This window comes from Clinocottus analis, unplaced genomic scaffold, assembly GCF_023055335.1.
Source record: "Clinocottus analis isolate CAN_PGR_092001 unplaced genomic scaffold, fCliAna1.0.p SCAF_31, whole genome shotgun sequence".
NCBI classification, from domain to species: Eukaryota; Metazoa; Chordata; class Actinopteri; order Perciformes; family Cottidae; genus Clinocottus; species Clinocottus analis.
This window is the reverse complement of record NW_027176054.1, coordinates 1,127,208-1,150,911: the sequence shown is the minus strand read 5'-3', so window position 1 is coordinate 1,150,911 and position 23,704 is coordinate 1,127,208. Positions and strand designations below refer to the sequence as shown.

The window sequence follows — 23,704 nt, the reverse complement described above, 5'->3', positions numbered from 1 at the left end:
CCTCTAGCCCAGCGGGCGGCGCTAGAGTTCGCTGACCGCTCATGAACACAACGAAGAAGAAACAAACCAACCGGAACCGGAAGTCTGTCAAAAGACGCAAGCAGGCGTCGTTTTCAAAAGCTTGTTAACTTGTTGTCTTGGTGCTGTGTTCCCCGACCTGTAAACAATACAAGAGGACTGATAAATGCTGATTATCTTCGATATTAGTGATGACGTCGTCATGAATACACCGTGACAGCGGACCGTCCTCGTGCAGGTGAGACACGGAGCAGTTAAACGGCTCTCACTAGCTAGCGTCAGTTAACGTTGTTTGTATTTACTGCTAGCTGTTAGCAGTTAGCTCGTTTATAAAAACTGTAATTTAAGGTTTGTTTGCTCATTAACTAATAAATTAGAACTATTAAACAAAATAAATGACCCAGCTAAGATCTCAATGGTCTGCTGGGAAATTCGTCTTGCACAATAGCCCCAGTTTACTTCAATTTAACATGTTATATATAAGTTAGTTATATTTACTGTAGTTAACTTTTTTTCATTTTTTTAACTAGTTGTTTGGCGGTCAGTGAAGGCAAGCAACATATATTTATTCAGCACTACTCCGAGTGTATTACAGATTAGACACACAAAATATTTAAAACAAACTATCAAGTAAAAGCACACATATTAAAACTAACTAACAAATGGACAAATGACTACCGGCTTCCAATCACATACACTTCTTTATGTAATACACTGCTGGCTTTGGTAAAGAATGTCCCTTTACTCCGTCCTCTGAAAAGTCTCTCGTTCTTCTTCTGATCTGTTTTGCATTATTACATATTGTTTTTACCATTCAGGTTTTGCTCTCCCTCCTCGACTTGAAACTGATAAACATGATGGACAACCTGGATTTCTCAGAAGAGGAAATTCAGGAACAGCTGGCGGCCCTGGGATATAAAAACATACCCAAACACCGGCTGTGTGAATTCAAGCAAGGTTCAGACTCTTGATTCATGAATGAAATTTACATGTTTACGAAAAAGAAAGTAACGTGGGACATTTATCGATGTCCATTCTTAAGCTCCGCCTCCTCTCGTTGTGTCACGTCAGATCTCGACGACCTGGTTCGGAGCGGGGAATGGAAAAGCTTCGCCTCGCCCGCTCAGATAAACGTCGTCAAATCTCAGGCAGCCGCAGCTCAGCCGAGTCCTCCCGCCTTCACCAAGGAGAAAGGTCAGCGCTCTTCTTCCTCACGCTGGCCACAAAAGGGAAGCACGCCAGCGGTCACGTGTCACACTTTAAAAGGACTGGCGTGTTGGGTTTAGTTTTATCTAAAGTGCTGAGGTCACAGAGGTCAACCAACTGAATCCTCCTCCGCTCGCGCCTCCTTTCATAGAGAAGTACGGTGGCCTTCAGGGAATAATCCCATCGATGTAAAGAGCTCATTCTGAGCGAAAACACACAGATTCTTAGTTTCAGGTCATTTATACACTGAACACTTAATAGCATGTCAATCACTTTGGTCAATTTAATCACTTTAACTGGTGGAATATACTATATACTACTAATATAAATACTTTTTATTCAGTCTGTGTATATGCTATATGCAAATCCTATTGTGGATTATTTGTCTTTACTGTTTTTACTTTTTATTTGTTACTTTTTTTATTTGACTATGTGTCTCTTGCTGCTGAAATCCTGCAATTTCTTATTTTATAGAAATATGGATTTTATGTTGCATGTTTTGCTCATAAATCACTGGTCCTGTCGTGTGTTTAACATCAAAATGTGCTGACTGGTGCGTTGTGTTTTCCTCCAGTCGGTCGGTGCCATTTTGGAAACTCTGAAGGGTTTTTCTTACATGACAGAAAGCTGGACCACGACAGACGGGTACGTGTTGGCAGCTCTACTCTTCTGGGGTTTGATACCTGGAAACGTTTAGGACATCTCAGACCGCGATAACCGCTTACTTATTTAAAAACATATGTATTGTTGTTGTTTGTTGGCGTGTGATTGATGTGGTAAAGTGTGTATGTTTTGAGATGTCGGTGTCGCTCATGAAAAGTGAATGGCTTTTTAGAGTTTGCTGTTTTTTCTTTGTTTGTACAAGTCATTTATTTATTTTTTTAAAGTGTTTTGTTATGAAGTTTGCTTTTGACGCAGACATTTCTCTTTTCTTGAAGACAATTATCTCTCTTTAGTGGCTTCTTTGTAGACGACGATGTGTTAATTCAACGTCACATTTTTTATATTTATGTACTTCATAGCGTTTAATTTCCGATGTTTATATCTTAACTTTATCTGAATATGTTTTAACATGCAGATAGTCATTTTTAAACATCTTTGAGAAACAAAAATGTGCACACTTAGTATAAAAAACTGATTATTCTGTGAGCTTTGGTGCCTTTTCATTTATGGGACGGCTTGTATTATTGTAATAAAATAAAAATGAAGAGCCATCAAGTTCTTTCAGTCGCGTCCAGCGCGTGTGATGGATGTTTATATTTCAGGTGCTCGCCGCCTGTCAGAACAGAGACTACGAGCAGCAGCAGGAACGCTGGGATTTGTACGCTCGACACTCGGTGGCTCTGAACCTCCGGGCGCCTCCGGGCGCCGCCGGCAGGCTGCAGCTGGAGCCGGACGCCGAGGAATCCCTCCAGCCGCCGCCGAGCGACAGCTACACGTCCTCGCCCGACTCCCACAGGGGACGTTTCCTCAAGAGAAAAGTCCTCCGGTAGCTGGACTGAAGACCCAGATTTAAAGCTCAAACTACGCCGCAGCTGCGACAATAAAACTGTTGTCTTCTCTTCTCCCTCCAGGAAACACAAAGGACAATCCCTCGTCTGTGACGAGTCCGTCTACAGCGAAGAAGGTAATCTACACTTCAGTCTAATCTCCTCAGATCAGCGTTTGTTTTATATTCATCTTCTTTTTTTTAAATTACTTTTTAAAACCAGGTTTTTTAAAGTGCTTCACACAAGTAATAATCAAATAAACATCAAGAAGTTGTAAAATCATACATCTAAGAGGGAGCGGAAGGATAAGCATGAAATAGGTCAAAACAATCCCAGTAATGTTGAATAAAATAAATAGAGACAATTAAGATAAAATCAATTAAAAGTCAAAACAAATTATTTCTTTTTTTAAATGCATACTGATTATTTATCTAAAGTTATATATCCACCATTTAATATCCCTAAAAACAATGTTCCTCTAATAAATAAAAGTAATTGCTATTTATTTTGATGAAAACATACAGTATAGCGTTTTTAAATTACAAGTAAAAAAATAAAATCTTCACGTCAAAACCAAAAGTGATATTTTCTCGTCGCAAAGAAGAAATAATATTTGCAGCATGAGAACGTTAAAATAAAACAATAAACTCAATGAAAACACAAACTGAAGGTCCCGGTGGTTCAGTCACGACTTCATCACATAAAATGCCGTTAAATACACGGAAAAGGTCGAGATGTAATCCCGTTGGTCGCCACCGGTCTGAGCTGCCTCGGCGTGGAGAAGAGGCCTCGGCTTAATCCTCTTAGCTCTCCGTCCTTAAGCCGCCGCCTCCGCAGAGCAGTCGCCTCGCCGGAGTATCAGCATTCACAAAATGTACAGCGGCCAGTGGGACGAGGACCAGAGTTCACTCAGCTCCTCCTTTTGGTCCGATGGAGGCCGACAGGGAGGCGAGGAAGAGGAGGAGAGAGTGGTTGGCGAGCGAGAGGAATCTCATCGTGTCGCTTCAGGGGAAGAGGAGGAGGAGGAAGAGGAGGAGGAGGTGATTGGTGAGGAAGACCCCAAAGCTGTCGGTGTGTCAAAAGACTCTTCAGGGGAGGTGGAGCGAGGGATCAGAAGAGAAGACTCCAACCCTGATACAGATGCCCGAGACTCTCTCCAGGAGGCTTCGGAGAAGGAGGAAGAGGAAGAAGACTCCAACCCTCTCAGTGATTCAGGAGACTCTTACCTGGAGGATTCAGACATGGAAGACGACTCCAATCCTTCTAGTGATTCAGGAGACTCTTCCCGGGAGGATTCGGGGAAGGTTGAGGTTGAGCGAGGGATCAATGGAGAAGACTGCAAACCTGATGCAGAAGCTCAAGACTCTCTCCAGGAGGCTTCGGAGGAAGAGGAAGACTCCAACACTCCTAGCGATTCAGGAGATTCTCACCAGGAGGATTCAGAGGAAGTGATCAGTGAGGAAGAGTCCACACCTCTTGGCGATGCAGACGACCATCTTCAGGAGGCTTCAACGGAGGAAGAGGACCCCAAACCTCCTGGTGATTCAGAGGGCATTGAGCATGTGGTTAGTGAGGAAGAGTCCAAATCTGTTGGCGATGTCGAAGACCATCTCCAGGAGTCTTCGGCGAAGGAAGAAGACTCCAGCGGTTCAGAGGAGTCTTACCAAGAGGAGGAGGAGATGGAGGTTGAGCGAGTGATCAGTGAGGAGAAGTCCAAACCGGTCGGCGATGCAGACGACCATCTTCAGGAGGCTTTAAAGGAGGAAGTGGGAGACTCTCATCCTCCTGGCGATTCAGAGGACCGTCACCAGGAGGCTTCGGAGGAGGAAAAGCCTGAACCGGACCACCAGGTCGACATCAGCGGGGGGAGTTTGGAAGGTGGCGACGATGACGACGAGGAAGGACGGCGCAGCAGCAGCAGCTCCGACAGTCCGGCTCCGAGTCTCATGACCTCCGGCTACGGCACCTACAAGCCGGAGGAGCTCGATGGAGGAGACGACCAGGACAGTCGGGGGGATCTGTCCGAGACGAGAGACGACGAGGAGGACGACCGTTCGCTGTGCAGCTTCGGCTGGTTCGACCTCAAACCCGCCGAGACTCGTCCGGTGAGCGCTTCAGCGGACGGAGAGCCCGGAACCCGAAGAGACCACGATCTGCGTCACGAAGTCCCGGAAGAAGATGGAGGCCAGGCGAGGGAGACGGCTGAAGTGGATCGCCATGAAGCGACTTCAGGGGAGCAGCAGTTTTGTAACGCTGATGTTGAAGAAAAAGTAGATGTGACCAATTCTGCAGGCGTGAAGCTGGAAGACGTGCAGGACCGCGAAGAAGAGACAGAAAGTGAGGACAAAGTGGAGCTGGAGGATCCAGACGAGTCCTCCAGCAACAAAGACGTCAAGTTTATCGACTCCAAAGAGGATTTCAGCCACATGACGTTCGACGAAATGTGTGCGGATTGGGAAGGAAACCTGCGGAAGAAGAAGAAGGAGAAGAAGAAGAAGAAGGAGAAGAAGACGGGTAAATGGTTTCCTCCCGTCATAAACTCTAATTTTAAACAAAGTTTAGGTTGTTTGAAGGTTAACATTCGAGGATTAAAACTTTATTCTGAATAAAATCTCATTAAAATACATTTCCTCACCTTCAAAACTTTTTACCTATTTTCTGGTGAGAAAACTCTAACAAGTTAACCCAAGATACAAGTTATAATCATTAACTCTTTTTAAATAATGTTTATTACAGCTAATAAAAATGATTATTTATCATCAATTTACTGATTATTTATCGTCATTGATTTTTCTATTGAAGCATTTGCAAAGTTATATCTCTGAGTTACTTTCTTTTGGACCATGAACTGATCTTTAAGACCAGTCGGTTAAAAGTCCTAAAAAAGTAATTCATAATGTCGAAAGAAACATAAAAATGTCTGTCAAAAAAAATGTCATGATATAGATTTCTTTTTAAAGTCCAAGATTAGTGACTTGAGAAGTACTTCTACAAGTCATAGCTAATAGTACTTCAACAAGTCATAGCTAATAGTACTTCAACAAGTCATAGCTAATAGTACTTCAACAAGTCATAGCTAATAGTACTTCTACAAGTCATAGCTAATAGTACTTCAACAAGTCATAGCTAATAGTACTTCTACAAGTCATAGCTAATAGTACTTCTACAAGTCATAGCTAGTAGTATTTCTACAAGTCATAGCTAATAGTACTTCAACAAGTCATAGCTAGTAGTATTACTACAAGTCATAGCTAGTAGTATTACTACAAGTCATAGCTAGTAGTATTTCTACAAGTCATAGCTAGTAGTATTTCTACAAGTCATAGCTAGTAGTATTACTACAAGTCATAGCTAGTAGTATTACTACAAGTCATAGCTAGTAGTATTTCTACAAGTCATAGCTAGTAGTATTTCTACAAGTCATAGCTAGTAGTATTTCTACAAGTCATAGCTAGTAGTATTTCTACAAGTCATAGCTAGTAGTACTTCAACCAGTAATGGTAGAGTGGGTTCAAAGTCACAGTCATAAGAACTAAGGAGTCACAGTGAGTCACAGTGAGTCACAGTGAGTCACAGTGAGTCACAGTGAGTCACAGTGAGTCACAGTGAGTCACAGTGAGTCACAGCGAGTCACAGCGAGTCACAGCGAGTCACAGAGAGTCACAGAGAGTCACAGCGAGTCACGGAGAGTCACGGAGAGTCACAGCGAGTCACAGCGAGTCACAGAGAGTCACAGAGAGTCACAGAGAGTCACAGAGTCACAGTGAGTCATGGGTGTGTGAAGCAGCTGTTTCCTCCGCAGTGAGCTCTCTGGAGGAGCAGCTGGCTGATCTTCATTTATCTTCGACGGCTCGCGGCGACTTTGAGACGGAGGTCGAGGACGTGGACGACCAGAGCGACGACCAGAGCGACGACCAGAGCTCCGAGACGGACGGAGTCTCTCTGAGTGCCTTTGAGTCCTACACCAGGGGCATGGTGGGTAATGTAGTCCCCCCACAATGTGGAGGCACACACGCGGCCACAAGGTACAAACATCTCTCTTTTGCTTTCGTTTTGATCAGACTCGAACTCAAAGCGAAGGCGACCTCAGACCCAAACCCAAATCCTGTGAGTCAGCAGAACCGCAGCTCACGTTCTCGTTTTAACGACGCAAAAGAACGTTTGATTTATCGAGACCAACTTGTGTTTCAGTCATCCGACCGGCGGCGAGTCAGCAAACCATCAAGAAGACGGACCCGGTGGCCAAGTGAGTTACAGTCGAGAACGTCTCCAAATCAAAAGAACGGTTCTGCTGAAGAGCCACAATATTTATGACCTCGGTGGAGACGACTTGTTTTTGTTCCTGGTCTCCTGAAGGTATTTCAAGTACAAGCAGCTCTGGGAAATGTTTCAGCTCCCAGGAGAGAAGGACAGGAGATCTCTGCGCTGGCAGATAAAGGTAAGAAAAACATATTATACATGGAGTTCTTAAAATATATATATATATATTTGATTCATAATTTGTATATATATTATTTAAAATATATATATATTATGATTTATATATATATATATATTTTTCTTTTATATGTATATATTTTTTATATATCATTTATATATTTTTTAATATATATATATATATGTGTATATATATATATATATATATATATATATATATATATATATTTCCGATATTATTTATATATATATTTTTTATAAATATACAATTTTTTGTCTATTTTTTTAATACATTTATATATATTAGTTTTTTACCTATAATGTGACTTTAGCTGTTAGAAATGTTGGCCGCCCAGAAATTGTTGCTCATTTTGAATATTAATATTTGATATTTAGTTTGACGGCTTTCATTACTTGTCGGGTTCCAGTTGTTCTTCCTGGTAAAACCTCCAGATGTGTTGAATGTTTGAGATGAAGTGTTTCCTTTATGTGTTGTTAAGCTCCTCCCACTTCTTCAGATAAATAACCTTTAAAAAGCCTCTTGGATCAGCTGGAAAATGCTTCATCACAAAGCTGAAACATGTTTTTCTTCCTTCACGAGGTTCTCAGAGACGCCACAAACATGCAGATCTTACAGAGCATGAAGCACTGAAGTAGATTAAATGTTGCTTCAAAATGTGTTTCTCTTTTTCTAGGAGCGGCTCGCATACCGGCCTCCACCAGTAAGTGATTTCCACCCGGCACCGTTCTGCCTCCCATCACTCGTTGCCTCACTCGTTGTCTCTTTGCGTTGCAGCCGAGGCCGCGCAGGGTTTACGTGCCCAACGGCTACATCGTGCCGACGGAGAAGAAGCGCTCGGCTCTGCGCTGGCAGGTCAGGAACGACCTGGCCAACAGGCTCCTCCCACACAAGTTCGGCTCCCAGTGTTGACCGAACGTGTCCTCAGATGCCTTTTCTAGAGACCTTTTTAATTCAACTGCTTTGTTTTTATATACAAATGGTGTTATTTATTGTTTTTTCTTCTTGACATAATAAACACACAGAAAGCATTGCAGTCAGCGGCTGTATGACGGGAGGTCGGAGTAGGGCAGGTTGTACGGGTAGAGCGGCGCGTAGCGCTGATCGTGCCAGAGCAGCTTCTCCTCCAGGAACCTCACGGCGTCCAGAGTGAGAACCAAGGCCTCGTGTTTCAGCATGCTGTGCACGTTCAGTCCTGACGGAGGAAGGAGACAAAACACATGACGCAAAGAACGTCTGAATACTGAATGTATGTGAAGAGGCAACGGTACATTTGGGCATCGAAAAACAAAATGTCTTCCTAAAAATAATGGTAATTCTTTCAGAAAACACAAAAAAACTTGACGGGATGTGAGACGGGTGCACGAGCCGCCTCTAGACGCTGCACAGCAGGCATCAACCGGTCAAATTGTTATTACTAAAACGTTTGAGAGAGATTTTCATTGACAAAAATGCTAACGAAATTGCTAGCGTCAAAATGCTATCTTAAAAAGCGTGCAACATCTCCTCAGTCTTTGGACTGAGGCAAAATAAAATGCCCGTAAGTCACACTCTTGACATAGTTCTGGTTCTACTACAGGGGTCACATGACGACAGTCACACGAGATGATTCATGCAAGAAAATATTTTGTCAGGACGGTGACGTATTATATTTCTAGTTTCTTTTTGTAAAAATACCAAAAAGTGCGGTCACGGTTCTGGCTCCCTGGCTTGTGTGTGTGTGTGTGTGTGTGTGTGTGTGTGTGTGTGTGTGTGTGTGTGTGTGTGTGTGTGTGTGTGTGTGTTCCATCATCTTGTATAAATAACTCACCAATCGCTGGAATAATGTTCACCGTCTTCGAGCCGACCGTCGCCTGCTGGATGTTTTCGGGGAATTCTTCACCTCTGAAAGGAACAAAGTCGTCGCCGTCAGCACAAATAAAACCACACAAAGTCTCGTTTGTCCCCGAGCTGCCGACAACAATACTCACACGTCGACTATCAGCACCGACTCGCCCCAGTGTTTCTGTCGGATGAGGTCCAGCAGGTACTGGGCGTCGGGTGTGGGGACGTTCACAGAGTCCACGATGTGCAGGTCGTCCTGCAAGAAGAAGAAACATCAGAAACCTGGAGCCGTTACTTGTACGAGTCGAAAGAGAAAAACGTTTTTTTTTTGTTCTTTATCGACAAAGACAAAATATGGAAGCCAATTTCTGCCACAAAACAAATTAATAATTTGGACCCCCTACCCCAAAAAAATGAGGACAATTTAAAAAAAATGTTTTTTTGGTCCAAATTTTAGTAAAAAAAATTAAATTTGGTCCGAAGTTTTTTTTGTGTGTCAGAAATGGGCTTCCATAACAAAACGACTACATTTTGTTGTGTTGAATAATGCCGCGTTATCCTTAAATGACAGTTTTCCAGTTCTAGGGATCTAACATAACGTCCTGCAGCAGATTTAAATATCCAAACATCCGCAGGAGCAGAGCAGACAGGATACTTTTTGTTGTCAGTGAACAGGTGTGCTGTACCTGCGCCAGCTTGGAGCTCAGAGCCGTTTTGAGTCCATGCACTCGGACCTTCATGGGCAACATGTAGTAGTAGCTGGTGGGCCCTCGGGGGCCGTTGGCGATGCCGCCTGAGGACAAACGTCACCGTCAGAGCGCCGATTCACAGAAGAAACACGTCTGACTTCAATGAGCTTCTACTGACGATCATGAGAAACAACGAATGAAGCTGTCGTTCATTTTAGCGTTTGGAAGTTCTCTTGAGAACACGAATATATATTATATATTATAATGTATATTATATATTATAATACAGTGTTACAAGGACAATATTTCTTTAAGTCATAGTAGTTTGTCATTTTCAATAATTCAGTAATAAAAAAAAGGTCTTAGCACAAATAATATGTCCATATTTATATATAACTACACACATTCACATAATATATGTGTATATAGAGTAATATGTGGACATATTTTATACTTTTTAATAAATATATATATTAAAAAAGGTCTTAGCATATAGTGTAAACAAAGTTAAAAATAACACACATATATATATATATACACACACACATGTATATATATATACATATATATGTATATATATATATATAAACGAGTAATATGTGGACATATTGGATACTTTGATATATGTATGTGTGTGTGTATATATATATATATATATAAATATATATATCAAAATAAATATATATGTATATATATATATATATATAAGTATATAAATATATATATAAGTATATAAATATATATATAAGTATATATATTTATGCCATACACATCAACAGACACATTTATCCCACATAATAACTACAACGTGGCTCCACCTCCTCTCCAGAGCGGTGACCGGATGCTTGCGTGTCGAGCTCTTCCGCTTCCTTTCTGATTCCACGGCTTCCGGCCTCCGCCCCTGACCTCTGACCTGACCTTTGTGTGGGCGTAGCTCTGAGGAGGTCAAAACATCTGACGTTAGCTTCAGGAGCATCAACGAGAGGGAACGACGCAGCGGACCGGACGTTTGCAGAACTCACAATTCTTTTGAAGTTCTTCTGCCAGGTCTCCACCTGGTGGATGATGTCCAGCCTGAGAGGACGAGAGGAAACCGACAGTCAACAAAACGAACGTACGGGGCGGAGCGTTTCCCCCGATGCGAGAGCGTTTACCTCGGAGGCACCGCGAACACGTCCGGGTGGAGCTCAGTCACACCCAGCGGCTCTCCGTCCGGCCGCTCCAGCGTCTCCACCCACGACCGCACGGCGCTCAGGTGAGCGGGAACGACGGCGTCGCAGCTCCTGAGGAGAGGCAGCGGGCAGCCAGCGGGAGGAGGAGGCCGCTCTGCAGGAGGAGAGGATGACATCACCGGCCAATCAGACTGCCCGCTCTACATGTACCAGTAGTATCTCTAAAAGTACTAGTAGTATCTCTACATGTACCAGTAGTATCTCTACATGTACCAGTAGTATCTCTACATGTACCAGTAGTATCACTAAAAGTACTAGTAGTATCTCTACATGTACCAGTAGTATCTCTAAAAGTACTAGTAGTATCTCTACATGTACCAGTAGTATCTCTAAAAGTACCAGTAGTATCTCTACATGTACCAGTAGTATCTCTACATGTACCAGTAGTATCTCTACATGTACCAGTAGTATCTCTAAAAGTACTAGTAGTATCTCTACATGTACCAGTAGTATCTCTACATGTACCAGTAGTATCTCTACATGCACCAGTAGTATCTCTAAAAGTACTAGTAGTATCTCTAAAAGTACCAGTAGTATCTCTACATGTACCAGTAGTATCTCTACATGTACCAGTAGTATCTCTACATGTACCAGTAGTATCTCTACATGCACCAGTAGTATCTCTACATGTACCAGTAGTATCTCTACATGTACCAGTAGTATCTCTACATGCACCAGTAGTATCTCTACATGTACCAGTAGTATCTCTACATGTACCAGTAGTATCTCTACATGTACCAGTAGTATCTCTAAAAGTACTAGTAGTATCTCTACATGCACCAGTAGTATCTCTACATGCACCAGTAGTATCTCTACATGTACCAGTAGTATCTCTACATGTACCAGTAGTATCTCTAAAAGTACTAGTAGTATCTCTACATGTACCAGTAGTATCTCTAAAAGTACTAGTAGTATCTCTACATGCACCAGTAGTATCTCTAAAAGTACTAGTAGTATCTCTACATGTACCAGTAGTATCTCTACATGTACCAGTAGTATCTCTAAAAGTACTAGTAGTATCTCTACATGTACCAGTAGTATCTCTACATGTACCAGTAGTATCTCTACATGTACCAGTAGTATCTCTAAAAGTACTAGTAGTATCTCTACATGTACCAGTAGTATCTCTACATGTACCAGTAGTATCTCTAAAAGTACCAGTAGTATCTCTACATGTACCAGTAGTATCACTAAAAGTACCAGTAGTATCTCTAAATGTACCAGTAGTAATTTTGTTGCTGTTCGATTCCTTCCCAGGATTTCTGTCCACGGGAAGTTGTTTTTTTAATACAAATGTGAAGATGTTTATTTATTTAAGAGGTGGAGCAAACAAACATGGGCCTGTTTTTAATGTTTAGAGCAGTCTAACCTTATTTATTCATATTTAAAGGTGATGATTGATTACTTCAGACCTCTCAGAGGTGATGAAATGAAGGAGAACTATTTGTTGTTCTGGAGGTTTTAAGTGATTGTGTTGCAGACGTTCACTGCAGTGTTGTGGTGTTGAGGAGCTTCTGGTGTCTGATCTCAACAGACTGTGCGAGTGTTTGATGAGTCTCAGTTCACATAAGACAACAAACACAACATGTGATCGTTCGGAGCGTCAAATATGAAATGTGAAGATATTATTAAGGGTAAATTATGCGGTAAAACATCTTCCTCTGCGTCGTGAAGACGCGTTCAGGCCGGATCTGAAGTCTCAGTCTGGACTCACTCAGCCGGGTCGCGTCCACCAGGTTGGAGGGCAGCAGCAGGTTGGGAGGCAGAGCGGCCTCGCTGGAGAACGACGAGGAGAACTGAGGAGGGAACTTTGAGTTAAAGTCAAATACGACGTCTTCGGGTCAAATATGAAACATTAAAACGAGACGCAGCCAGCAATTTCTTTTTTTTTTTTGAACAACTTCCTGATGTTTTATTGACACAAAAGAGCAAACGCACACCTGTAGGCTGACAGGTGTGTCCATGTACGGACGACAACATGGAAAACTATAACTATTACACCTACAAGTAAACAATGCATAAGAACACGGACTCAAGGACTAAACATACGTTTTAACATTTCCGCTGTTAGTTTATTTAGCATGTTCATATTCCCTTATGTGTATCACTTAACCTCAGATCTCACATAGGTTTATGATTATTAAACATGTGTGCGTTATAGTCTGAAAATACATATACATTATGAGCATCTTTATTAAACTGTTAACGTTTAACGGTCGTTCGTGGTTGCAGAAAGATCTCCATGACTTTGTATGAGCGGTTTGTTTTAGACGTGGAGAGCAAAAAGCTGTATATGTATTTAGCATTAAAGCTAACTTTCATATATTAAAACTCAACCAGATCCAAACTAGATTATGCAGGTTACCGTCGCAACTCACCCTCTTCACGACTCCTCTGCCGCAAACCAGCAGCGCGCAGCGAAGCATTTCGGTCCCGTTCGTCTTCACAAAAGTCTCAAAAATACACTTAAAACATCTTAAATTATTTTAAATACACACTACGAACGAACTGAGGCCGTTCGCAGCACTGAAAGGTCGTGGTCGCGTTTTTCCGTGTGGTGTGTCGCCGCGTGTTGATGACGTAGGCCGGCTTCCCCCTCCGGCCGCTAGGTGCCGCCACCGTTGCGACAACGGTGGCGGCACCTAGCGGCCGGAGGGGGAAGTTCCTCACAAAACCTCAGGCCGGATTGTTCAAGAACGATGATGAAGATTTTAAAACAACATGTTCCTTAAAGGATCATATTTAATTATGTATTAATGCAACACTCACAAGGATACGTTAACATTTTAAATGGTTATTGTCAGTGGTCGAATGGAAGTAAATTAACTCAGGTATTGTACTAAAGTAGAAATTTAAGGTACTTGAAGTATTTTCCATTTATTGCCACTATCTACTAATCTATTACATTTCAGAGATACATATTGTACTTGTGATTGCACTACTTTTGTCTGACAACTTTTTAGATTCATAAAATATAAATCAATTAAAAAAAGATGATGTAATAATATTTAAAGGTCATGTTACCTTGCAGGATATACGTAAAGTAATAAAAAACATTAAAGTGATAAACATTATTCTAATGATGTAATGTGTGAGACCCTGAAATGGGCCATGTATAACGCATAGTTAGTACTTTTACTTTTTGTACTTTAATTATGTTTTGAGAAAATTAATCAGGAAACAAATAATATACAATTCTTTTGTTTATTATTTTGTACAAAACAATAAAATAATATGAAGTCTTCCCATAATAACCCATTTTAACAGCTTCATGATCACCTCTAAAACAGCTGGTCAGGGTTTAGAATATACAGTCATCTTAAATAATTTCTTTATCATTATAATATGGCTTAAAAATGTTGAAACAAAACTGTGTTGAAGCACAAATGGTTATAAAAATGATATAAACTCAACTATAAACTGTATATATATATGAATACAAAAATAAATTGAGTTTTTAAAATATTGACATTATATAAACATATGCACAACTTTGGATATGTTAACATTACATTGATAATATATAACAACATAATTGACATAGTTTGATCTAATTAGTACACAAAAAAGCTAGACCGCGGTAAACTGCAAAGAAAATTAGGAGATTTTGGCAGGCAAAACAAAAACTTAAATGTAGATAATACTCTTAATAATACAAGAGAAATAATACCTTCTTGTCAAGTACAACATAGTACAAATTACAAAATGTAAAACAAGTGAAAGAATGCTGCATCGTAAAGGAGGACTCATCATTACGAAGCAACAACATTGGTTTTTATATACAAACACGCAAAACAGACTTAAATAAGTGTATCCAATAAACATACAAACCAAATAGAATAAGCACATTCAAAACCCATCACATTGTGCAGCTGGAAGCAGTTTGAACCTACATGAGGTTGGATAAAAATGACCCTTTTTGGTAACTTCTCGCTGGGACTTCGAGGTCCACATTTCGCGGACGAAAGTCAGGACCCCCATGTGTGTTGTACTTCTGGTTTGGCATTCTTTGATTTTGCTCTTGGTGGGAAAAAGAAGTGATGTAGTATTCGCTTGAGCGGTCGGGGACTCGTATTCTTGGATCTTGAGATAAATGTGGCAAAGTTGCCGAATGCATCGACCTCTGTTGCATCTGTCTCTGCTGCATCTGCTGCATCTGACTCTGCTGCATCGGACTCTGCTGCATCTGTCTTTGCTGCATCTGCCTCTGCTGCATCGGACTCTTCTGCATCTGTCTCTGCTGCATCGGACTCTTCTGCATGGGTCTCTGATGCATGGCTCTTTGCTGCATGGCTCTCTGCTGCATTGCATGCATATCAATGGTACCAGCATGCATAGTATTTGTTTGTCTGGGGTCCCTCATGTCAATCTTACGACCTGACGGGGAGATCATCTGTCCGTAGCCGCGTGGCGCCTGAGCGTCGATATTTGAACCTCTCGATCTAAGGACATAATCCTTTCCCGTGAAATCATCAATGTTGAGATCCGAATGGTTGAAATTAACGTGTTGGTCGAAACCAGCGTCCACCTGAGGGTAGCTGGACCTCACTTGATGTGTAGTTGGATGTCTGTCAGTGTGACGAAGTCGGACGTCTCCGTCTACGTCCAGGTCGGGCATTCTCATGTTCACCCCTGGAATGTCTGATCTGCGATTACTATAAGAAGGTACTCTGAAATTAGGTGACAGGTCATCAATGTTCAGATCTGGAGATCTGAGCTGCATGTTTGTAGCCTTTACATTTGGACCGGTGAAATCCCCTATCAACTGTGCGTGCGGTTTCATGTTCAGTTTTGCATTTGGAGGAGAAAAATCCAGATTTGTCGGTCTCGTAGATCCACCAAAGTCAATATCAGGCCCTACCCCGTTAATGTCTGGACCTGCAAACTGAGGCGTCTTGAAGTTAGGGAGTTTGAGCGTTCTGTCATAATCAGTTTGAGGAACCTGGATGTTTCCTGAGGGAACATTCATGCCAAAGTCTGGACCTCCAAGTCCTCCTTTGACATCAGGGCCAGTAAAGTTACCATTTATCCCGAGATCAGGACGTTTTGCATTGAGGTCCAGGTTGGGAGATTTAAAACTAGTGTCCGGCAAGTGCAAATCTGGCATATTTAGACCAGGGCCTTTCAGTTTAGGTCCTGAAAGACTCATGTCTGGTAGTTTTGCCTTAGGTCCAGAGAGACTGAGGTCTGGTGTATTTATACTTGGCATTTTAAATGTTCCTTTTTGACCATTGACATCTACATTTGGGATATTTAAGTCAGGCCCATTTATATCAACATTGGGGATCCTTGGCTTTTTTAAATTTAAATCAGGGAAACCCATGTCGGGAGTTTCCATATCTAATTTGGGAGCTTGGAGGTCCATTTTTGGTAATCCCAATTTGGGGAGATCGATTCCACCTTTCAATTTTGGAGCTTTAAGATTCAAATCTGGAGTTTTAAAGTCTGACTTTAAATTCAAATTTGGTCCTTTTGGCAATTTGGCATTAAAATCTGGTGACTTGAAGTCAAAGTTTGGGCCATCGAACTTGGGACTAGAAAACCCCACATCAGGCATTTTCAAATGTGGCTTTTTAAATTTTCCAGATGGGGTATCCAAACTAACATCTGGCATTTCAAAGTCAGTTTTAGGCCCTTTGAGGTTGATGTTGGGTTCATTGAAGTCGATGTCAGGGACATCGAAGTTCCCATCAAACTTCGGTCCTTTTAGGTTTGGTAGATTCATTTTCGGCATTTTCAATTGTGGCATTTTGGGAGCTTTGAGGCCCATTTTAGGCATGTCAAAGTCAGGGGCATCAATTCCACCTTTTATCTTTGGAGCTTTAAGATCAGTGTCTATGTCCATATTTGGTCCCTTTATACCTGAAAGATTGAATTTCGGCATTTTCAATTTGCCCGAAGGAGCTTTAACATCCCAGTCTGGAGAATGAAGCTCTGGCATTTTCATTTTACCTGATGGCATGTCCATGTTGAGCTTTGGGGTATTAAAGTCCAGTTTTGGGCTCTTAAGATCGACTTCAGGCATGTTTAGGTCTGGAGCATTTAATCCACCACTGAGATTGGGACCAGACATATCTAAATCAGGTGTTTTGAGGTCCAAGTTAGGGCCATCCAACTTTGGACCAGAAATCCCGAAATCAGGCAGGTTAAACTTTGGTTTTTTGAATTTACCTGATGGACCCGAAATATCTAAATCTGGCATTCCCAAATCAGCGTTAGGACCTTTGAGGTTGACTTTGGGTACATTTACATCAACATCTGGGCCATCAAAGTCTCCATCAATTTTAGGTCCTTTAAGGCTAGGAAAGTTAAATTTGGGCATTTTGAATTTGGGCATTTTAAACTTTCCTTTGGGTGAACCAATGTTAACGTCTGGAGCGTTCACATCCAACTTTGGAGCTTTGAAGTCCATATTTGGTAAGTCCAAGTCAGGGGCATCAATTCCACCCTTTATCTTTGGAGCTTTCAGATCTGTGTTTATGTCCATATTTGGTCCCTTTATACCTGAAAGATTGAATTTTGGCATTTTCAATTTGCCCGAAGGAGCTTTAACATCCCAGTCTGGAGAATGAAGCTCTGGCATTTTCATTTTACCTGATGGCATGTCTAAGTTGAGCTTAGGGGTATTAAAGTCCAGCTTTGGACTTTTGAGGTCGACCTTAGGCATGTTTATGTCTGGAGCATTTAATCCACCACTGAGATTGGGACCAGACATATCTAGATCAGGTGTTTTGAGGTCCAAGTTAGGGCCATCTAACTTTGGACCAGAAAGCCCAAAATCGGGCAGGCCAAACTTTGGCTTTTTGAATTTACCTGATGGACCAGAAATATCTAAATCTGGCATTCCCAAATCAGCATTAGGACCTTTAAGGTTGAGATCGGGTGCATCAACATTGAAGTTTGGACCATCCAAATTGCCATCAAGCTCAGGTCCTTTTAGGTTTGGAAGACTAAATTCAGGCATCTTTAATTTAGGCATCTTAAATTTTGCTTTGGGTGAACCAAGATTGACATCTGGAGCGTTCACATCCAACTTTGGAGCTTTGAAGTCCATATTTGGTAAGTCCAAGTCAGGGGCATCAATTCCACCTTTTATCTTTGGAGCTTTCAGATCTGTGTTTATGTCCATATTTGGTCCCTTTATACCTGAAAGATTGAATTTTGGCATTTTCAATTTGCCCGAAGGAGCTTTAACATCCCAGTCTGGAGAATGAAGCTCTGGCATTTTCATTTTACCTGATGGCATGTCCATGTTGAGCTTAGGGGTATTAAAGTCCAGCTTTGGGCTTTTGAGGTCAACCTTGGGCATGTTTATGTCTGGAGCATTTAATCCACCACTGAGATTGGGACCAGACATATCTAGATCAGGTGTTTTGAGGTCCAAGTTAGGGCCATCCAACTTTGGACCAGAAAGCCCAAAATTGGGCAGGCCAAACTTTGGCTTTTTGAATGTACCTGATGGACCCGAAATATCTAAATCTGGCATTCCCAAATCAGCATTAGGACCTTTAAGGTTGAGATCGGGTGCATCAACATTGAAGTTTGGACCATCCAAATTGCCATCAAGCTCAGGTCCTTTTAGGTTTGGAAGACTAAATTCAGGCATCTTTAATTTAGGCATCTTAAACTTTGCTTTGGGTGAACCAAGATTGACATCTGGAGCGTTCACATCCAACTTTGGAGCTTTAAAGTCCATATCTGGTAAGTCCAAGTCAGGGGCATCAATTCCACCTTTTATCTTTGGAGCTTTCAAATCTGTGTTTATGTCCATATTTGGTCCCTTTATACCTGAAAGATTGAATTTTGGCATTTTCAATTTGCCTGAAGGAGCTTTAACATCCCAGTCTGGAGAATGAAGCTCTGGCATTTTCATTTTACCTGATGGCATGTCCATGTTGAGCTTTGGGGTATTAAAGTCCAGCTTTGGGCTTTTGAGGTCAACCTTGGGCATGTTTAGGTCTGGAGCATTTAATCCACCACTGAGATTGGGACCAGATATATCTAGATCAGGTGTTTTGAGGTCCAAGTTAGGGCCATCCAACTTTGGACTAGAAAGCCCGAAATCAGGCAGGTTAAACTTCGACTTTTTGAATTTACCTGATGGACCAGAAATATCTAAATCTGGCATTCCCAAATCAGCATTAGGACCTTTGAGGTTGACTTTGGGTACATTTACATCAACATCTGGGCCATCAAAGTCTCCATCAATTTTTGGTGCTTTAAGGCTGGGGAACTTAAATTTGGGCATTTTGAATTTGGGCATTTTAAATTTTCCTTTGGGTGAACCAATGTTAACGTCTGGAGCGTTTACATCAAAGTTGGGAGTTTTAAGATCCATGTTTGGTAAGTCCAAGTCAGGGGCATCAATTCCACCTTTTATCTTTGGAGCTTTCAGATCTGCGTTTATGTCCATTTTAGGTCCTTTTGGTAATGTACCTGAAAGATTGAATTTTGGCATTTTCAATTTGCCCGAAGGAGCTTTAACATCCCAGTCTGGAGAATGAAGCTCTGGCATTTTCATTTTACCTGATGGCATGTCTAAGTTGAGCTTTGGGGTATTAAAGTCCAGCTTAGGGCTTTTGAGGTCGACTTTAGGCATGTTTATGTCTGGAGCATTTAATCCACCACTGAGATTGGGACCAGACATATCTAGATCAGGTGTTTTGAGGTCCAAGTTAGGGCCATCTAACTTTGGACCAGAAAGCCCAAAATCGGGCAGGCCAAACTTTGGCTTTTTGAATTTACCTGATGGACCAGAAATATCTAAATCTGGCATTCCCAAATCAGCATTAGGACCTTTAAGGTTGAGATCGGGTGCATCAACATCAAAGTTTGGACCATCCAAATTGCCATCAAGCTCAGGTCCTTTTAGGTTTGGAAGACTAAATTCAGGCATCTTTAATTTAGGCATCTTAAATTTTGCTTTGGGTGAACCAAGATTGACATCTGGAGCGTTCACATCCAACTTTGGAGCTTTGAAGTCCATATTTGGTAAGTCCAAGTCAGGGGCATCAATTCCACCTTTTATCTTTGGAGCTTTCAGATCTGTGTTTATGTCCATATTTGGTCCCTTTATACCTGAAAGATTGAATTTTGGCATTTTCAATTTGCCCGAAGGAGCTTTAACATCCCAGTCTGGAGAATGAAGCTCTGGCATTTTCATTTTACCTGATGGCATGTCCATGTTGAGCTTAGGGGTATTAAAGTCCAGCTTTGGGCTTTTGAGGTCAACCTTGGGCATGTTTATGTCTGGAGCATTTAATCCACCACTGAGATTGGGACCAGACATATCTAGATCAGGTGCCTTGAGGTCCAAGTTAGGGCCATCCAACTTTGGACCAGAAAGCCCAAAATTGGGCAGGCCAAACTTTGGCTTTTTGAATGTACCTGATGGACCCGAAATATCTAAATCTGGCATTCCCAAATCAGCATTAGGACCTTTAAGGTTGAGATCGGGTGCATCAACATTGAAGTTTGGACCATCCAAATTGCCATCAAGCTCAGGTCCTTTTAGGTTTGGAAGACTAAATTCAGGCATCTTTAATTTAGGCATCTTAAACTTTGCTTTGGGTGAACCAAGATTGACATCTGGAGCATTCACATCCAACTTTGGAGCTTTGAAGTCCATATTTGGTAAGTCCAAGTCAGGGGCATCAATTCCACCTTTTATCTTTGGAGCTTTGAGATCTGTGTTTATGTCCATATTTGGTCCCTTTATACCTGAAAGATTGAATTTTGGCATTTTCAATTTGCCCGAAGGAGCTTTAACATCCCAGTCTGGAGAATGAAGCTCTGGCATTTTCATTTTACCTGATGGTATGTCTAAGTTGAGCTTTGGGGTATTCAGGTCCAGCTTTGGGCTTTTGAGGTCAACCTTGGGCATGTTTATGTCTGGTGCATTTATTCCACCACTAAGTTTGGGGCTTGAGAAATTAAGATCAGGTGATTTGAAGTCCATGTTTGGTAAGTCCAAGTCAGGGGCATCAATTCCACCCTTGATCTTTGGAGCTTTAAGATTTAGATCTGGTGATTTTATGTCTAAATTTGGTCCTTTCGGCAAATTCAAATCTGGGGAGCCAAAAGCTCCTTTGAATTTTGGAGCTGAGAGATCAAAGTCAGGAGTCCTTAACTCACCATGTGGTCCCTTCAAATCTCCATTAAAACCAGGAACTTGAATGTCTGGTAAATCAAATTCGGGCATTTTGAACTTTGGAGCTTTGTATTTTCCAGATGGAACTTTAGTGTCAACCGATGGAATGCCAAAGGCTAGATCTGGTCCTCTTAGGTCAGCTTTGGGTAGATTTACATTGGGTGCATGAATCCCACCCTTTATCTTTGGTGTTTTGAGACTTAAGTCAGGTGTTTCAACATCAGTTTCTCCTTGAACTGAGTACCCAAATTTGGGCAGAGGTAATTTACCAGATGGGTTATCAACATCTAAATCCCTTTGTTTCATAAGTGGCATTTTGACTTTTCCTGAAGGCATGTCAATGTTTGGCCCATGTATACGAAGCTGTGATGCATCAACACCTGGCATGTCTAAGTCTAAGTCAGGAGATCTCCCAGACAACTTGAGGTTAGGTGACTCGACATAACCGGAAGGATTGTCCGGATTAAGATCTGGATTTTTCAGTCTCTTGGAATAATTGAGACCGAGTTTACCTGAGAGACCATCTGGGGTTCCTACATCTGGTGTCTTGAACTCACCTTCTGGACCACGGAAAGAAGGTCCAGAGAGGCCCAGGTTTGGCAGTTTGAATTTGGGCATTTCGGTTGTTCTGTCAACGCCGGTGTCAAAGGATGGACCAGTGATCTTTCCCCCATTAAAGTGGATCCCCATGTCAGGAGAACTTACATCTGAACCTTGTAAGTCTAGACCCATTTCTGGAGCTCTCAAAGTTCTGTTGCTTTCCAGTCCAATTTGAGGTCTTTGTAAATTTGGCATTGTCAAGTCAACCGACGGACTATCAGTATTTGGCAGTTGTATACCAGCTGTAGCGTTTGAGCCCTCTGGTAATGTTCCGGACAAGTGGAAGTCTGGAGCGTTAAACTCTGGATTTCTAGCATCGACTTTCAGTCTTGGTACCTGAGCTCCACTTCGAGCATTCCCATTAAACCCGACACCCATAGGCGGAAGGTTCAGATTGCCGTCAAATCTTGATTGCCCGGCGTCATCAGATTGGGAATCAGCATCATCGTCTGTGTACCGAGTCCTGCTTTTAATAAGTCCAAAGTCAACTCCGAGGCGAGGCAACCCCACGTCTGTCTTCTGGGTGCCCTTTGGCGAGCCCGTTACTGTTGGCTCGTCACTCACAATGCTCTCCATGGAACCGACCAAGTCACGCTTCATGAACTTCCGGATTTTGGCATTGTAGAGTTTGTTGTAGGAGTCCTTCAGCATCTAGAAACATAACCACAACTTGTTGATTGGAATGCAATTTTCCCATTGTTCATGTGACAATCAGTTTAATGCAGATTGCAGTGCAAAAACATCTCTCGGTTGAACGTCCTAAAAGTGCTAACGCCCTTTAAATTACAGGAAAACCAAATGAAAACTAATGTTGGGTTTCAATGCCTGTTTGACCTGATAAAGACCGATGATGATAATCTCCGTACTCCACATACCATGTCGGGACTCTTGGCACTCTCGTCCAAGTTTCCGAGGCTCTTGCTCAAGTTGTTCCTGGTGAGGACTTGGACCATGTCATCAAACCGCTCCATCTCCTTCGGCATTTTAAAAAACACCTTCAGTGCTTTCTGACAGTTGATCAAAAGTGATTGTTGCTGCCCCCTAAAAGTTCATCCCCTGAAAAACAAAGAATAACCAAGTGTGTGCATGAAACATAACATATCATCCGAAGCATACAACCTCTAAACCTGGAACTAACACCAATGGGGCATTGAGCTTTTAAAAGAAGTATTTAATATTGTAATGTCTTCAGAGAGCTCTGGAAAAACAATTGCTATTCTGTACTGTAGAAAATGTGATATGAACACCACAAAATGCCACATTTTAAGAGAGTATCTCCTCCTTGACTTGACTTTTTGTAAGGTGTGCTCTTGTGGGGAGCAACTGTCAAAAATCCAAACGCCGAAACACAAAATGATTAAAAGCAATACATGGTATAAAAAAGTATCTTCAGTAGAGAGTGAAGGGACACACCTTCCTTCAGTCCCTGGTTGGCTGAGGAACTGTTGTTGTTGCTGGAAACAACAAGCCCCTCCCTCCTCCGATTGCCCCGACGTCAGAGCGTCCTTCCCCGGCGGCGTGACGGCTGCAAACACAGACGTTTAAAAGTGTTTAAAACAGAAGCTCGCAGCAACGGGACTTTAATGAACATCAAACAGCAGCGGTGAAATATAACAAGGTGGATTTACTGTACTTGAGTACAAGTTTCTGTAGCACTTCATAATAAGTACACACTATTTAGCATTAGTATGAATAAACACTGAATTTATAATTTATAAAGCCTTATTCCAACATGAACACACTTCAATATGCGTATTGAAGTGTGTTCATGTTGGAATAATGCTTTTATTTCCAAGAAGACGGTTTGAAAGCAGAGAACAAGAAATACAAGAGCATTAAACACATTTGGGTGTGGGCAGATCTCTGCCAACTCCCACAGCCTCCGTGTGGGGAACACTGGTGCTGTTCATTTTGTAAGAGTTGCATAAATCAAACAAACTAAAACGTGGAAAGGAGTGGCTCTTGTGTTGAGAGCAGAAGCAGAAATGAGACTGTTAATAAAATGCAATGGAGTTTGAATCCGTACATATTTGTTTTGA

At 41.8% G+C, this 23,704-nt stretch overlaps 3 protein-coding genes across 3 annotated transcripts; 1 reads left to right on the top strand and 2 right to left on the bottom strand.

Moving 5' to 3' along the window:
• Nucleotides 1-50: 50 nt before the first annotated feature.
• Nucleotides 51-8,201, top strand: hyls1 (HYLS1 centriolar and ciliogenesis associated). The gene is made up of 12 exons (XM_068595725.1): nt 51-256; nt 837-975; nt 1,090-1,212; nt 1,799-1,869; nt 2,490-2,713; nt 2,799-2,851; nt 6,517-6,689; nt 6,776-6,821; nt 6,906-6,960; nt 7,071-7,152; nt 7,847-7,873; nt 7,948-8,201. The coding sequence occupies exons 2-12, from the start codon at nt 873-875 to the stop codon at nt 8,080-8,082; spliced, it is 1,092 nt and encodes a 363-aa protein (XP_068451826.1). The 5' UTR covers nt 51-256; nt 837-872; the 3' UTR covers nt 8,083-8,201.
• Nucleotides 8,139-13,472, bottom strand: mrpl4 (mitochondrial ribosomal protein L4). Its single transcript, XM_068595726.1, has 9 exons — nt 13,294-13,472; nt 12,630-12,711; nt 10,838-11,009; nt 10,706-10,757; nt 10,502-10,619; nt 9,681-9,787; nt 9,141-9,250; nt 8,981-9,054; nt 8,139-8,365 (listed from the first exon to the last, which is right to left on the bottom strand). Exons 1-9 carry the CDS (start codon nt 13,339-13,341, stop codon nt 8,208-8,210), a joined length of 921 nt encoding a protein of 306 aa, XP_068451827.1. The 5' UTR covers nt 13,342-13,472; the 3' UTR covers nt 8,139-8,207.
• A 48-nt stretch (nt 13,473-13,520) lies between these two features.
• Nucleotides 13,521-22,069, bottom strand: si:ch211-69b7.6 (neuroblast differentiation-associated protein AHNAK). Its single transcript, XM_068595579.1, has 5 exons — nt 18,794-22,069; nt 16,521-16,777; nt 15,465-15,514; nt 15,037-15,357; nt 13,521-13,557 (listed from the first exon to the last, which is right to left on the bottom strand). The coding sequence occupies exons 1-5, from the start codon at nt 22,041-22,043 to the stop codon at nt 13,521-13,523; spliced, it is 3,915 nt and encodes a 1,304-aa protein (XP_068451680.1). The 5' UTR covers nt 22,044-22,069.
• Between the last annotated feature and the right edge of the window lie 1,635 nt (nt 22,070-23,704).